This window comes from Megascapheus bottae, chromosome 10, assembly GCF_031878675.1.
Source record: "Megascapheus bottae isolate mThoBot1 chromosome 10, mThoBot2.hap1, whole genome shotgun sequence".
In the NCBI taxonomy this organism is placed as follows: Eukaryota; Metazoa; Chordata; class Mammalia; order Rodentia; family Geomyidae; genus Megascapheus; species Megascapheus bottae.
The window spans coordinates 56,272,263-56,285,518 of NC_143518.1; the positions used below are offsets into that span (position 1 = coordinate 56,272,263).

General features: G+C 52.2%; 1 protein-coding gene across 1 annotated transcript; it reads left to right on the forward strand.

The window, feature by feature from the left end:
• Positions 1-2,914: 2,914 nt before the first annotated feature.
• Ren (renin) lies at positions 2,915-11,783 on the forward strand. The gene is made up of 9 exons (XM_090339941.1): positions 2,915-3,024; positions 5,064-5,214; positions 5,715-5,838; positions 6,616-6,734; positions 7,375-7,571; positions 9,655-9,774; positions 10,079-10,223; positions 10,462-10,560; positions 11,477-11,783. Exons 1-9 carry the CDS (start codon positions 2,927-2,929, stop codon positions 11,636-11,638), a joined length of 1,215 nt encoding a protein of 404 aa, XP_090196067.1. The 5' UTR covers positions 2,915-2,926; the 3' UTR covers positions 11,639-11,783.
• The last annotated feature ends 1,473 nt before the right edge of the window (positions 11,784-13,256 follow it).

Here is a 13,256-nt window from a genome sequence, read left to right on the forward strand (position 1 = left end):
GCAGGAAAAGTCTGTGAGATTCATATCTCCAATGAACTACCAAAAAAAAAATCAGAAGCAAAGCTGTGGCTCAAGTAGTAGAGGACTAGTCTTGAGCAAAAAGCACAGAAAAAATAAAAAAATCTTGAATCTCAACCTATAAGATATCAGAAGTTTCTGCCACTTTGTGCTAGGGTCTAAACTTTAAGAAACTCTCCATCCCTCACCCACTTCTGTGGGTTGACAACACTTGTGTGTGTATGTGACACACAGAGAGAGAGAGAGAGAGAGAGAGAGAGACAGAGACAGAGACAGAGACAGAGACAGAGAGAGAGACAGAGACAGAGACAGAGAGAGAGAGAGAGATTGTGCCGTTACTGGGCTTTAACTCAGGGCCTGATGCTCTTGCTCAGCTATTTTTTGCTCACAGCTGGTGCTCTGCCAATTGAGCCACACCTCTAGTTTAGCTTCTTTGATAGTTCATTGGCACTAAGGCTCTCTTAGACTTCTTTGCCTGGGTTAATTTCGAACCCTGACCCTCACATCTCAGCTTCCTGAGGAGCTGGCATCACAGGTGTGAGCCGCTAGTGCTCGGGGAGCACTTTTTGAATCGCACTGGCTCTCCCAGCTGTGCTGCCATCAGCAGTCACCTTCTCCAGGCTTTCGGCCACCTTGGCACCTCCCCTAAGCCCCACCTCCTTCACCTAGCACAAAGCACCTCACATGGCCTGGTATGAGTGTTAAGTGACTGCATCTGAAATCCTAACTACTCAAGAGACTGTGATTTTTTTTTTTAAGGTTCAATACCAGGACTTGAACTTGGTACCTGATGATTTTTACTCACTGGCTAGATAACTAAGCCACACTCCAACCACTGGAGGCCAAGATCTGAAGATCATAGTTTGAAGCCAACTGAGGAAAAATAATCTGTGAGACTCTTCTCTCTCGTTAACCAAGCCACAAGTGTAGTTGTGGCTCAGATAGATGGTAAAGCACCAGTCATGAGGGGAAAATCCAACCAAGAGCACAAGGCACTAAGTTCAAGCCCTAGTACCAGTACACACACACACACACACACACACACACACACACACACACACACACACACTATGCTCACAGCATCCTAGAAATGCTCAATGAAAGTGGCTGGCAGAACTTAGCTCCCACAATCCCTCCCCACTGACTCTCCCCTTGCTCTCTGGTCCCTTTCTTCTGGGGTTTGGGGCAATCTATGGTCACAGCCATGAGAGGAAAGAAGAGTCACTCTTGAGCCTAAAATTCATAGATGGACTTGCCATCCGCAGTGGTCTCAAGAGGGAGAGCTGAAAGACTCGTGGGAAAAGGCTCAGGCACGCTGCCTAACCCTGTGTTATGGGGGTCTGGCCCTCCCACGCGTGGGCTGACGTGGACTTGGGACATGCCTATAAGCCTGAACCCTCTCCACCTTCGTGTGTGTGGGTACTGGACTCACAGGTCCTGCCCTGTCATTTATCAAAGCCATTCTCCACCCCACACCCTCTGCCATCCTCCTGATGACATCACCCACCACGTAGACGGTGACCTGACTGTACCCTGACCTCTCAACTCCCCCGGTGCCCCTCTTCCAACAACTGCTGCTCTGCTCCCCTTCAGCCACCACCCTACAACCCACTCCACATTTGTTTTCATGTGAAACTCCTCCTTCTCCAAGTCAGCAGACACCCCTCTGCTTGCCCTACCCCACCCACCCCTGCTTGCTCTTCTCAGCAGCTCATGCTCTTTGCTGTCTTCCTCTTCAGTTACCCTTCCCTGCCATCTTGACTTCGCTCCTAAACCCTTGTTAGACCCACAGTGCATTTTCATGTAGTTCCTACCTGGAATCCCAGTATTCAGGGGCGTCAGGAAGGAGGATTTCAAGTTTGAAACCAGGCTGGCTACGTAGTGAGACTGTCTCACAATTTCTTTTCCTTCCTTCCTTCCTTCTTTCCTTCCTTCCTTCCTTCCTTCCTTCCTTCCTTCCTTCCTTCCTTCCTTCCTTCCTTCCTTCCTCCCTTCCTCTCTTTCTTTCTCAAACCTTAAACACCTTGGTCTGTTATCTCTGACCATCCCAGCTCTAAGTGAAGCCAATCACACCTTTCTCTGCATTCATGTCCAAGCAGCTGAGCACTGGAATGTAGCAGAGGAATCAGACTGGCTTCTCATAAAATGCAGGAGAAGGTACCTTATGGTAAATAAATAGCACCCACTGTGGGATGTAGGAGTCGGGTGTGTGTGTGTGTGTGTGTGTGTTTAGGAGTAGGGGTAGGGCTAGACTGTGCTTATAACAGTATAGAGAAAATGGCAGGAGACAGGGAGACAGGCCACACGGAGATGAGGGCCCAGCAGAGGGGACTGCATGGGGACACCCTGCCCAATGTCTTCTGCAGAAACCTCCAGGCCTGGAGAGCCACGGCCCCCACCTCTAGGTCCACGGAGAAAGGATTCCTACCCACTGGCCCCCAGCTCCAGGCTGGACCTGCCTCTCCCACTCAGGCACGAGCTCGGCATTGGCTCATGTTCCAGATGGGAAACTTGGATGTTGGATGAAGGAGCCAGTCAAGGGCAGAACCAGGGGCCTGGGGCGTGGGATCCAGGCTAGTGTTTAGAAACCCAGGTTCTGCGTCTGCCTCAGCTCTGACCTTATCCCTAAGCACTGGTGTTCCTCATCAGCCTCTGTCCACCCCAGGGTTACAGGGCAGGGCAGACAGGGGTCCACTGGTGCTTCCCACAGCCCCCCTCCTCACCCCTCACCCTTCACCTCACTCAGTCCCACAGTGGGATTTATTGCTGCCTGCCCTGCCACCTGCCCCAGGGCAATAAATCAAGGCAGGAAGCATGAAAACCACCCCAAGTGTGCACTGCATAAAAGAAGGGCTCCGGGAGCCATCAGGCTTCAATAAACCCCAAAGTACCGAGACTAAGCAGCAGCATGGATAGATGGGGCGGAATCCACCGCTGGGGACTCCTGCTGCTGTTCTGCGGCTCCTGCACCTTCACTCTTCCCACTGACACCACTGCCTTCAGACGGTAACTTGGGTAGAGAAGGGGGCAGGGGTTCTGATCTTCCTTGTTCTCATAGCTTTCAGATATGTGGGCTTCTCAGTGCTTCTGTATTGTTCTTTAGCTTTTTTGCACAAGGCTGGTGCTCTACCGCTTGAGCCACACACCAGCTTTCAGTTTTGCTGCCCTCTGGTGATAAGATTCATACATTTGTCTGCCCAGGCTGGCTTATAACTATGATCCTCAGATATCAGCCTCCTGAGTAGCTAGGATTGCAGGTACTGACATGAACCTTCATAAGACAGAATAGTTGCTGGGCTAGTGGTTTGTACCTATAATCCTAGCTACTCAGGAGACTGATATCAGGATCGAGGTTCAAAGTCAGGCTAGGCATGACAGTTCCAGCTAACCACCAGAACACCCGAAGTGAAGCTGTGGCTCAAAGTGGTACAGCTCAAGCCTTGAGCAAAAGAGCCCAGGGACAGCACCCTGACCAAGACTCATGACCGACCCAGAACAAAAGAACAGGTAGGGGCTGGGAGTTTGGCCTAGTGGTAGAGTGCTTGCCTAGCATGCATGAAGAACCAGGTATGATTCCTTGGTACCACATACATAGAAAAAGCTGGAAGTGGTGCTCTGGCCCAAGTGGTAGAGCTCTAGCCTTGAGAAAAGCCAAGGACAGTGCTCAGACCCTGAGTTCAAGTCCCACAACTGGCCAAAAAAAATCATCTAAATATAATGCTGGGCTCAAATGAGGCTGAGATCTGAGGATCAAGGTTCAAAGCCAGCCCAGGCACAAAAGGACCTGAGGCTCTTCTCTCCAATTAACCTCTAGGAAAAAAAAACAAAAAAACAAAAAAACGGGAAGTGGGGCTTGGCTCAAGGGTAGAGCAGTAGCCTTGAGCTGAAGAACTCAGGGACACTGCCCAGGCCTAGCTCAAGCCCATCAAAAAAAAAGAATAGGTGGTTTGCAGAGCCGTGGCAGGGGACATGGGTGTGTACACGGGGTGGTGGACACACAAGAATTAGCTCATCTTCATGAATTCTTTGTCAAAGGGGACAGAAGTGGTCAGGACAAGGGGCTGAAAGATGAAAACCCGAGCCCCAGACACATCTTTCTGAGGGAGAGGTGGGGTGTGAGAGCACATGCTGGCACAACTCTGCCTGGTCCAGTTGAGATGGTCAGTCCCCCACAGACCTGACTTCATGCTGCCCCCAGGGCTCCCTCTAGTCCCCGCAGGCTGCTGTGGGAGTCTGCTGCCACCTGCAGGCCACGTGTGGCATTGTCACCCAGTGGTACACGGGCGCTCAGCCTTCCTCTCCCTTGCACTGTGTGTTACATATTTCTCTACAGTCATTAGTTACTTAAAGGCAGTAATAGGGGCCTTGAGGTCTGAGGCAGGTCTCAGAAAACAAACTGAAGTTGAACTAGCTAAAGTGAGAGAACGCCTGCCAGCAAGTACTAGGACCTGAGTTCAAACTCCAGCATTGCCAAAATAAATTAAAAGGCAGCCATGACTCAGGGATTTTTTTTTTTTTTTTTTTACATCTCTACCCAGCACAGTGAGGCAGAGCATGGGCAAAACACATGATGGTGAGATGGAGAGATAGGAAGTAGGTGGGGGGATGGGGCCTGAGGCTTGAACTCAGGGCCTGGGCACTGTACCTGAGCTCTTATGCCTCAAAGCTAGCACTCTTCCACTTGAGCCACAGCTCCACTTAATTGGAGAGAAGAGTCTTATGGACTTTCCTGCCCAGGCTGGCTTCAAATTATGATCCTCAGATTTCAGCCTCCTGAGGAGCTAGGATTCCAGATGTGAGGCACAGGCACCCGGTGATGGATGGGTTTTAGCTAAGCAAAGCAATACCATGGAGGAAGCTAGCTGAGGACTATTTGACACCGTAGCAGGCTTGTTCACATGCTTAGCAGCCCCAGGGCACAGGAGACCCTTGGGCACTAAGACTAAAGTTATTGGTAGATGTTACAGGAAGCAGGGGACTCTAAGCTCTGGCAATACAGCCGAGGTCCAAGGAGATTCTGTTTGTTTTCCTCCACCTGGATCCAGGATCTTCCTCAAGAAAATGCCCTCGGTCCGGGACAACCTGAAGGAGCGAGGGGTGGATATGGGCAGGCTCAGTGCCCAGTGGGGCCAGGTCACCAAGAAGCTCTCCTCTAGCAACTATACCACCCCTGTGGTCCTCACCAACTACTTGGATGTGAGTGTCTGCCTCGGTCACTTCCCCGCTCCCTCCCCAGCTGCTTTCTCTGTGAGACCTAGTTCGTCTTCACCTGCCTGGCTCACTCTTGTTTGACTGAGAGCACTCTACCGAAGTCCTACCTTATACCTGAAAAGCTGTGGACATGGAAGAGCTAGTCACAGGCAGGGTTGAATTAAAACCTGGGCCCATTCTCAAGCCAGGCATCTATGGTAGAAAGAAGAGTGTGTAATCTCAGATAGGGTTCCCATAACTTGGTTTTATCCAGCCTGGTAACTCTTGGCCCAGTTATGTCCCAAGGTTGGCACTTTCCATTTTCATGGTTCTTACTTGCTTTCACGCCTCACTGAGCAGTCTACATCCTGGGATGCTGGGCTCTATGGCCAACCCCACCCAGCCCCTGCAAGACAATGGAACCCAGAGAGGCCCACAGGGACTAGAGGTAGAACCAGTCAAGACACCAACACCCAAGCCCCCCCTGTACTCTTTTGCCCCTGCAGATTCAGTACTATGGAGAGATTGGTATCGGTACCCCACCCCAGACCTTCAAAGTCATCTTTGACACAGGTTCAGCCAACCTCTGGGTACCCTCTACCAAGTGCAGCCCGCTCTACACTGCCTGTGGTGAGACCTAGCCCTGCAACCTCTCCCCACATCCCTGCCCGGCGGTTGTATGTGGTCCTGACCTATGCCCAGCGAACTCCCAGCGGCCATGACTGAGCTGCTTCCTGTCTGCCTCTGTACCCTCTGACCCTGGGAGGAGAGAGAAGATGGCTCTCATTTTCCTGAGCCACCTAGCCACCTACAAGAGCATTTCCCAGTGCTCCTGACATTAAACCATGACCAAATTCTCAACCCTCCTCCAGGCCCTTTGTCTCTTCCATCCTCAGCCTTGGTCAATAACCTCTACCGGGCACCTGTGGCTCATACCTGTAATTCTAGCTACTCAGGAGGCTGAGATGTGAGGATTGCAGGTCAAAGCCAGCCTGGGCACAAAAAGTCCATGAGACTCTTACTTCCAATTAACTGCCAGAAAACAGAAAGTGGTGCTGTGGCTTAAGTGGTAGATGGGTAGATGAGCTAAAGAGCTCAGGGACAACACCCAGGCCCGGAGTACAAGCCCTACGACCAACAAAAAAACAGATAGATGGATAAAATAAACTCTTACTAAGTACTACTGTGCCCAGAATCTTCTCCAGCATTGTCAATGTTAATAACTACTTATAAATGCTTCATTTGAGACAAGCATCTCAAAAGTGAGAGGGTAGAAGGAGTGCCCAAAAAAACACAGTCCAAGAAGCCCTGTTCTCAGTGCCACCACCCCCTGCACCTGAACCAAATCCTCGGCCAGACCAGCCCTGCCCCAGTGTGCTCAGACCTGAGCCTGTGTCCCTCTACCAGAGACTCACAGCCGCTACGACTCGGCCGAATCCTCCAGCTACATGGAGAACGGGACGGAATTCACCATCCACTATGGCACAGGGGAGGTCAAAGGCTTCCTAAGCCAGGATATTGTGACCGTAAGTGGGGCTGTCCCTGGACATCTGGGCCCGGGGTCCCTGTGTGACTGATGGCAGCTTTTGCTTCTAATCTGCACACAGGTTGGTCTGCGGCCCCCCAGCCTCTGGCTGAGCCACCTGCCCGAGGTCCTCAGACCAGACAGGGCTCTTAGCTAGGGTCACAATATTTATGGCCAGGCTCAGCATTTTAGGGTCAGGTACAGTCTGAGGTTAAGCGGTTGGGGTTAGTGGCGGGGCTGGTTCTCTTGGCCCTTCCTACACTGGAATTTCCCTTGCCAGTACAAGCAGGAAGGAAGGGCGGGGAGGGCTGGTCCAGCTATGCTGGGGAAGCCCTTGGCCTGTGACGAGGCAGGAAGCTAACACACAGTCCTGGCAACCTGAAGATGGCCAGCTTGGGGTGGGGGGGCATGCAGAGCACTGGCATTGCTTCTGTCACTGCCTGGAAGAACATCTTCCCTCACATGGCAGCACGCGTCAATTCCAGTTCTCTCTGGACTGTGCTGACAGCCGGGGGAGGTGGTGTTGGTAGTAAAATTATTCCACCCCCAATTGCTGTGCCCAGGGGCCGGTTTGCTGCTGGGGTTTCCAGTGTGGAAGCCCAGCCGCGTGTCCAGCAGGAGGTGGGCTCTTCTCCCCACAGGTGGGCGGGATCACAGTGACCCAGATGTTCGGCGAGGTCACAGAGCTGCCCTTGATCCCTTTCATGCTGGCCAAGTTCGATGGGATCCTGGGCATGGGTTTTCCTGCCCAGGCCGTCGGTGGCATCACCCCTGTCTTTGACCACATCCTCTCCCAGAGGATTCTAAAGGAGGACGTCTTCTCTGTCTACTACAGCAGGTGAGCCTGCGGCCCCAGGGCTGGAGCTCAGGGAGAGAGGCAGAAGAGCTGGGAGAATGAAAGGAACCTGGGCTGGGGTTGGAGTATGCTAGATTAAGTGATGGTCAGTCAGCATCTAGGGCCTCACGAGCCTATATGGAAGCTGCTATTGATCTAAATTAACTAAAATGAAGCGAAAGCAAGCACGCACTTCCTTCACTGCACTGCTTTCCCAAGGCCAGCAGTCTCAGCGGAGGTAATAACTTCCATGTTGGATGGTGTAGATCTAGCAGAGCTCCATCATGGTGGAAAGTGCTAATGGAGGAGCTTATCTGGAACCAGAGGAGAATGCAGATGTGAGAAGGAGGCATGGGGGCCACCTGGAGAGCCAGGGTGGAGGAGGGGGAGCCGACAGGGTCAGAAAGGACTATGGCTCCTCCCACATGAAAATAACTACCTTGGGGTCTTCACTGGCTCCTGTGTTTATTTGCTCACTTGTTGATTCATCATAGCTCTGCATGTCACACCATGGTGGGCTGTGGGGGGAGGGGTCCAGAGACCCTTCCAAGAGCCCAGTTTAACTGAGGATGGGTGCTGGAAACAACATGTGCTTTTCAGATCTAAGCTGGGCTTTTGTACAGTTGAGCCAGCCACGGGGAGGCTGGGGTCGGCTCCTGAGCAGGCCGGAGCTGAGGGTGGAAGGGTTAAGACAACAAGGCCAGTGGTCCTGAGAGTGAAAGAAAGAGTCCAGAGCAAGCTTGGAAGTGAGGAGGCTCTCTGGCTAGTGGCAGAAAGGAAGGCACTGAGGAGAGGCCACAGATTAGACAGAGGGGTAGGGAGGTGGTTGGGGGGTTGGCTAGGGAAAGAGCCTCTAGAGGAAGTGGAGGCAAGCAGTTTAGCATGGAGGTGGGAGTAGGAAGTGGAGGTCACAAATGTAGGCTGCCCTGGGACATCCAACCAGGAAAGGGAAGCAGTGGGCGGGCTGGGGAGGGAGGTGTGGGTGGTATGGGAGGGATAGGGAGGAGGGGAGATGGAAGCAAAGCAGGGAAAGGGAGGAGGGACTTTTAAACTAGAGGATGCTTGGGCAACGCTTGTGGGTGGAGGAAGAAATCCATGGGAAATAGAGATGGAAAATCTGAAGAGGAGATAGAGAGGGGCACTGGAACCAAGCCATGCTTTGAGAGCAGAAGGCCCCATCCTTCACCTTGGACAAGAAAGAAGGAATCATCCGGAAAGATCCTGAGATACATATAATATATAACATAGTACATATATGGCACTCGTAGGAGAGCATGGGAAATCTACCATGCACACATGTTCGTGTACACCCTAGAAACCAGCCCTGGGCAACCCCTGGGCCGTGGGACTCACTGTCCAACAGGGAGAGGAGGAAGGCAAGCGGAATTAGCCTCAGGTGAGGCCCCACTTGTCTACTCAAGGCCTGTGGGACAAGGACCCCCTTCTTAGTGACCCCAATGCCAGAAGGGTGAAAGTACTTCACCCTTATCCAGCCCAACATCCAGACTTTGGTGTTCAGCAGGGCCTGAGAGGCGTCACTGAAAACAAGAGTCTCTGCTCTCCCTCTCCTGTTCACTGCAGAGTTGAATTCCCCGGGTGATTCTGACCGCCCCCCCCCCCCCCCAGTATTCCTTGAGCACTTAATCCAGAATCATACATGCCAGCTGCCTGAGTATCACCTCATCAGGCTTGAGTTCTGCTGGATTCCTATTCTCTGCCCCTCTGCTGTCTTGCTCCAGCCTCTGCTCCTTTCTACAGCATCCACATTGCTTTTGGATCCAAGTGTGCAGGGCACAACTTGCACCTCTTTGCAGTTACTTCCTGTCCTTGTGCCTTTTTCCTTTTCCCAGCCTCTTTGAATGCAGCTGGGGCATCGTGGCAAACCTCTGTTGGGCTTAAGGAAGGCCCAGGAGGAAGAGAGGCAGTGAAAGCTCTGTATGTTTCCTAATGACAACTGCCAGCCTTGCCATCTGTCCCCAGCGCCCCTCCTGTGCTCCACACTTTCACACTGCACCCTCCCCTCCCTTGTCACTCAAGGTCTCAGACGGCTGTGCTATGAGTCTCTGATTGTGGATCTCTTCTTTAGGGATTCCCGCCTGCCAGGAGGAGAGCTGGTGCTGGGGGGCAGTGACCCCCAGCACTACCAAGGGAATTTCCACTACGTGAGCATCAGCAAGACAGGCTCCTGGCAGATCACAACGAAGGGGTCAGGCGTCCTCAACCCTCCCAGCCCTCCACAGTGCTGCTGTCACTAGGGCTGCGGCCTCTCTTTAGGGCACAGCCATGATCTGCCTCTGCCTGCTCTGTCCTGGATGGGGCATGGGGAGGTTGGGGGGCGGGGCCACATGCTGAGGGGAGGGGCAACACCGACCTCCTCCACTCAGGGCCTCCTCCAACGCATCACTGGACCACCTGCATGGCTCCCTGTTGCCACCCTCTCTCAGGAAGAGTGACCTGCAGCCTGGGGTGCTTGTCAGCTTCTGTCTGTCTGTCTGTCTGTGGCCTCGCAGGGTGTCCGTGGGCTCCACGACCTTGCTGTGTGAGGAGGGCTGCATGGCCGTGGTGGACACAGGTGCCTCCTACATCTCTGGTCCCACCAGCTCTCTGAGGCTGATCATGGAAGCCCTGGGAGCCAAGGAGCAGAGTGCAGATGAAGTAAGATGCCAAGGGAACGGGACACTCACTCACTGTGATCCCGATATCACCCCATTTTAAGCCTTTACCTCACCTCCCATGCCCCTGTATGGGTGGGTGGCCAGGCTCCTCTGAAGGGCAGATAGCCGCTGTCCCCTCAGCCCTCTCCAGAAGTGGGGCCGGGTCAGCAACAGGGCTCCTTGTCTGCTGAGAGCCTCCCGTACTGACTGAAAGGGGCTCCCTTTATCCTCTCCTCCAGTATGTCGTGAACTGCAACGAGGTGCCCACACTCCCCGACATCTCCTTCCACCTGGGGGGCAGAGCCTACACGCTCACCAGCGGGGACTACGTGCTGCAGGTGCGTAGGGGTGAGCCGGGGCTGTTACCCAGGCGGGGTGTGGGGGGGCGTGCAGTCCTGCTCATTTCACCTGAGAGTTTTTGTTTTTAAACAATCCCAGGACCTGGGATACTTGGAAATGAGAACTTCCAAAACTCCCCAGGGTTCCAGTGAGGAGCCAACTGTACAGTTCCTCTACCTCTATTTTTTCACCAAACACTCCTGGAAATCTATCCTTTTATACATTCCTATCCTTTTCATACTTAATATACTCAGGGAAGTGAAATAACTTGTCTAAGATCAGAAGTTGAGCTAGTCTCCAGTCTCTCTCGTTTTTTTTTTTTTTTTTTTTTTTGAGGTACTAGCGTTTGAACCTGGGGTCTGGCACTTGCTAATGGCAAAGCACTAGCTTTACTACTTGAGAAACACCCTTAGCTCCTTTTTGGTTTAGTTGAGTGTATGTGTCTGTGTGTATGTGCATGTATGCCTGTCCTGGGGCTTGAACTCAGAGTGTGAGTGCTGTCTCTGAGATTTTCTTTTGCTCAAGTCTAGTGCTCTATCGCTTGATCCACAGCTTTTTTTGCTGGTTAGTTGGAGATACGAATCTCATGGACTTTCCTGCCCAAGCTGGTTTTGAACCGTGGTCCTCAGATCTTAGCCTCCTGAATAGCTAGTTGGGATTGCAGGTGTGAGCCACCATACCTGGCTCTAGACTGTCATCTCTTGAAGGTAGCCCCAGTGTCTGACACTGGACAGTGCGGCTGAATTTCGGGATGGGATGCAATTTGGCTTAGTTAAAATAGCAAAGACTGATTTGAGGCCCAGGGAGATAGACGAGAAAAGAATATGCCACCAAAAAGAGCTGTGGGGCCCAATCACAGTGACAGAAAAGTGGTCATGAGCTGAGTCCTGGAGTAACCCTCTTGCTTACCACCAGGACTCCTACGGTAACAATGACCTGTGCACACTGGCCCTCCATGGCCTGGACATCCCTCCTCCCACTGGGCCTCTCTGGGTCTTGGGCGCCAGCTTCATCCGCAAGTTCTATACCGAGTTCGATCGGCATAACAATCGCATTGGTTTTGCCTTGGCCCGCTGAGGCCCTCTGCTGCCTTGATAACCTTGTCTTCTGTATAAGCAGGAGGCTACTACATTTGCTAGGTGGCCCCTTGGCCTAGGCTGGGCCCTTGTGAGGGCACTGCTAGCCCTGCTCCCTGCACTAGCCCTTTCCTGCTTTGAGTACATCCAGAATAAAGACTTCATGTTCATAATCTACTGGACTTGCATTCATTCACTGGGGTTTGGAGGGAAGGGGTAGCTGAGCGATGTGTGTGTACATTCACCCCCATGCAACTTTGGCTGGGAAAAAGTTTGCAGAGAGTCAGTCTGTGCCCCCTCTATGCTCTCAAGAACCAGAGCTAATGCTATGGAAGTAGACTATGACTGAGAAAGATGTTCACAGAACCTGCTCTGACTCCAGGTTCTGTGTTACTGAGCTTCCCTGTCTCCCCTGTGAAACTCCCCTCAACCTCTCAGAGGCCCCACATGTCATTTACATAGATAGTGGATGGCAATTGGGCTCTGATGGCCCATGCCTATAATCCTAGCTACTCAGGAGGCTGAGATCTGAGGATTTCAGTCCAAAGCCAACCTGGGAAATAAAGCCCATTGACACTCCTATCTCTAATTAACCAGCAAAAATCCAGAAATAGGGTTGTGGCTCAAGTGGTCGAGCACCAACCTTGCATAAAAAATAGCTAAGGGACAATGCCCAGGTCCTTAGTCAAGCCCTAGTACTTGTAGCAAAGCAACAACCACAACAATTGTCTATGGCAGCACCCTCTAAAAATGTAGACTATTAGAAATCCAATGAGTACCCCACTTTACACATGGGGAAACTGGCTCAGACAATGGGAGGTATTTGCCCAAGTCCACCTAGTGAAGAAGCAAGTAGGCAAGGGTCCTGAAGAATGGTTACGCAAACCTAGAGCTCAGCTTGTCTGACTCAGGTCATAGAGCTTTTCCTGTCCAATCACATGATGGTGTCCCAGGACACACGTGGCCACACATGCACACCTACACTGCTATTCTCTCTTCTCCCATTCTTAGTATCCCCAGGCTGTCTGTAGGGTGAGTATAGCTTGGGGAATGGGAAAGCTGTAACCACCTGAAGCCGCTAACACTGTCTTCTCACCGTGGCTATGGCTGCCTCTTTTGACCCAAAGCAGGTCCCAGTAAGTAGCCCTCGGTGTCTCTAGGATGGCAGCCTGCTTGCCTTGGGGAGGGGAGGGAGACTCTCTCCTGTAGCAGAAGCTATCTGTCTTATCCCAGTGTATAGCTGAGAGCAAGAGCCTTGGCTTCTGGAGCCCAGGCTCTCATTAAGTCTGAATTCCCTTGTCCTGTGTGGCTTTATTTCCTTATTGTGAAAGCAAGAAGGCGCTGGAGGCAAAGTCATTTCCAGACTCTGGTATCCTGGGGCTGTGTGACCTCAAGGAGGGATCCCTCTCCCAGCATCTGCTAGGTGGCACCCCACACAGAGCGATTTCCAGGTGAATTAAAATGGAAGTTAAGGGAAATGGCACTCTAGGCATGTTTCAAGGGCTAACCACTCATGGCTGGCAAGTGGCCACTAGACCAGACAGCACAAAACCTGCCATCGATGTGAAGCTGGGGTGTGCCAGACAGCTGTGTTCTCAGGGCTGTGTGGTTGAGTAGGC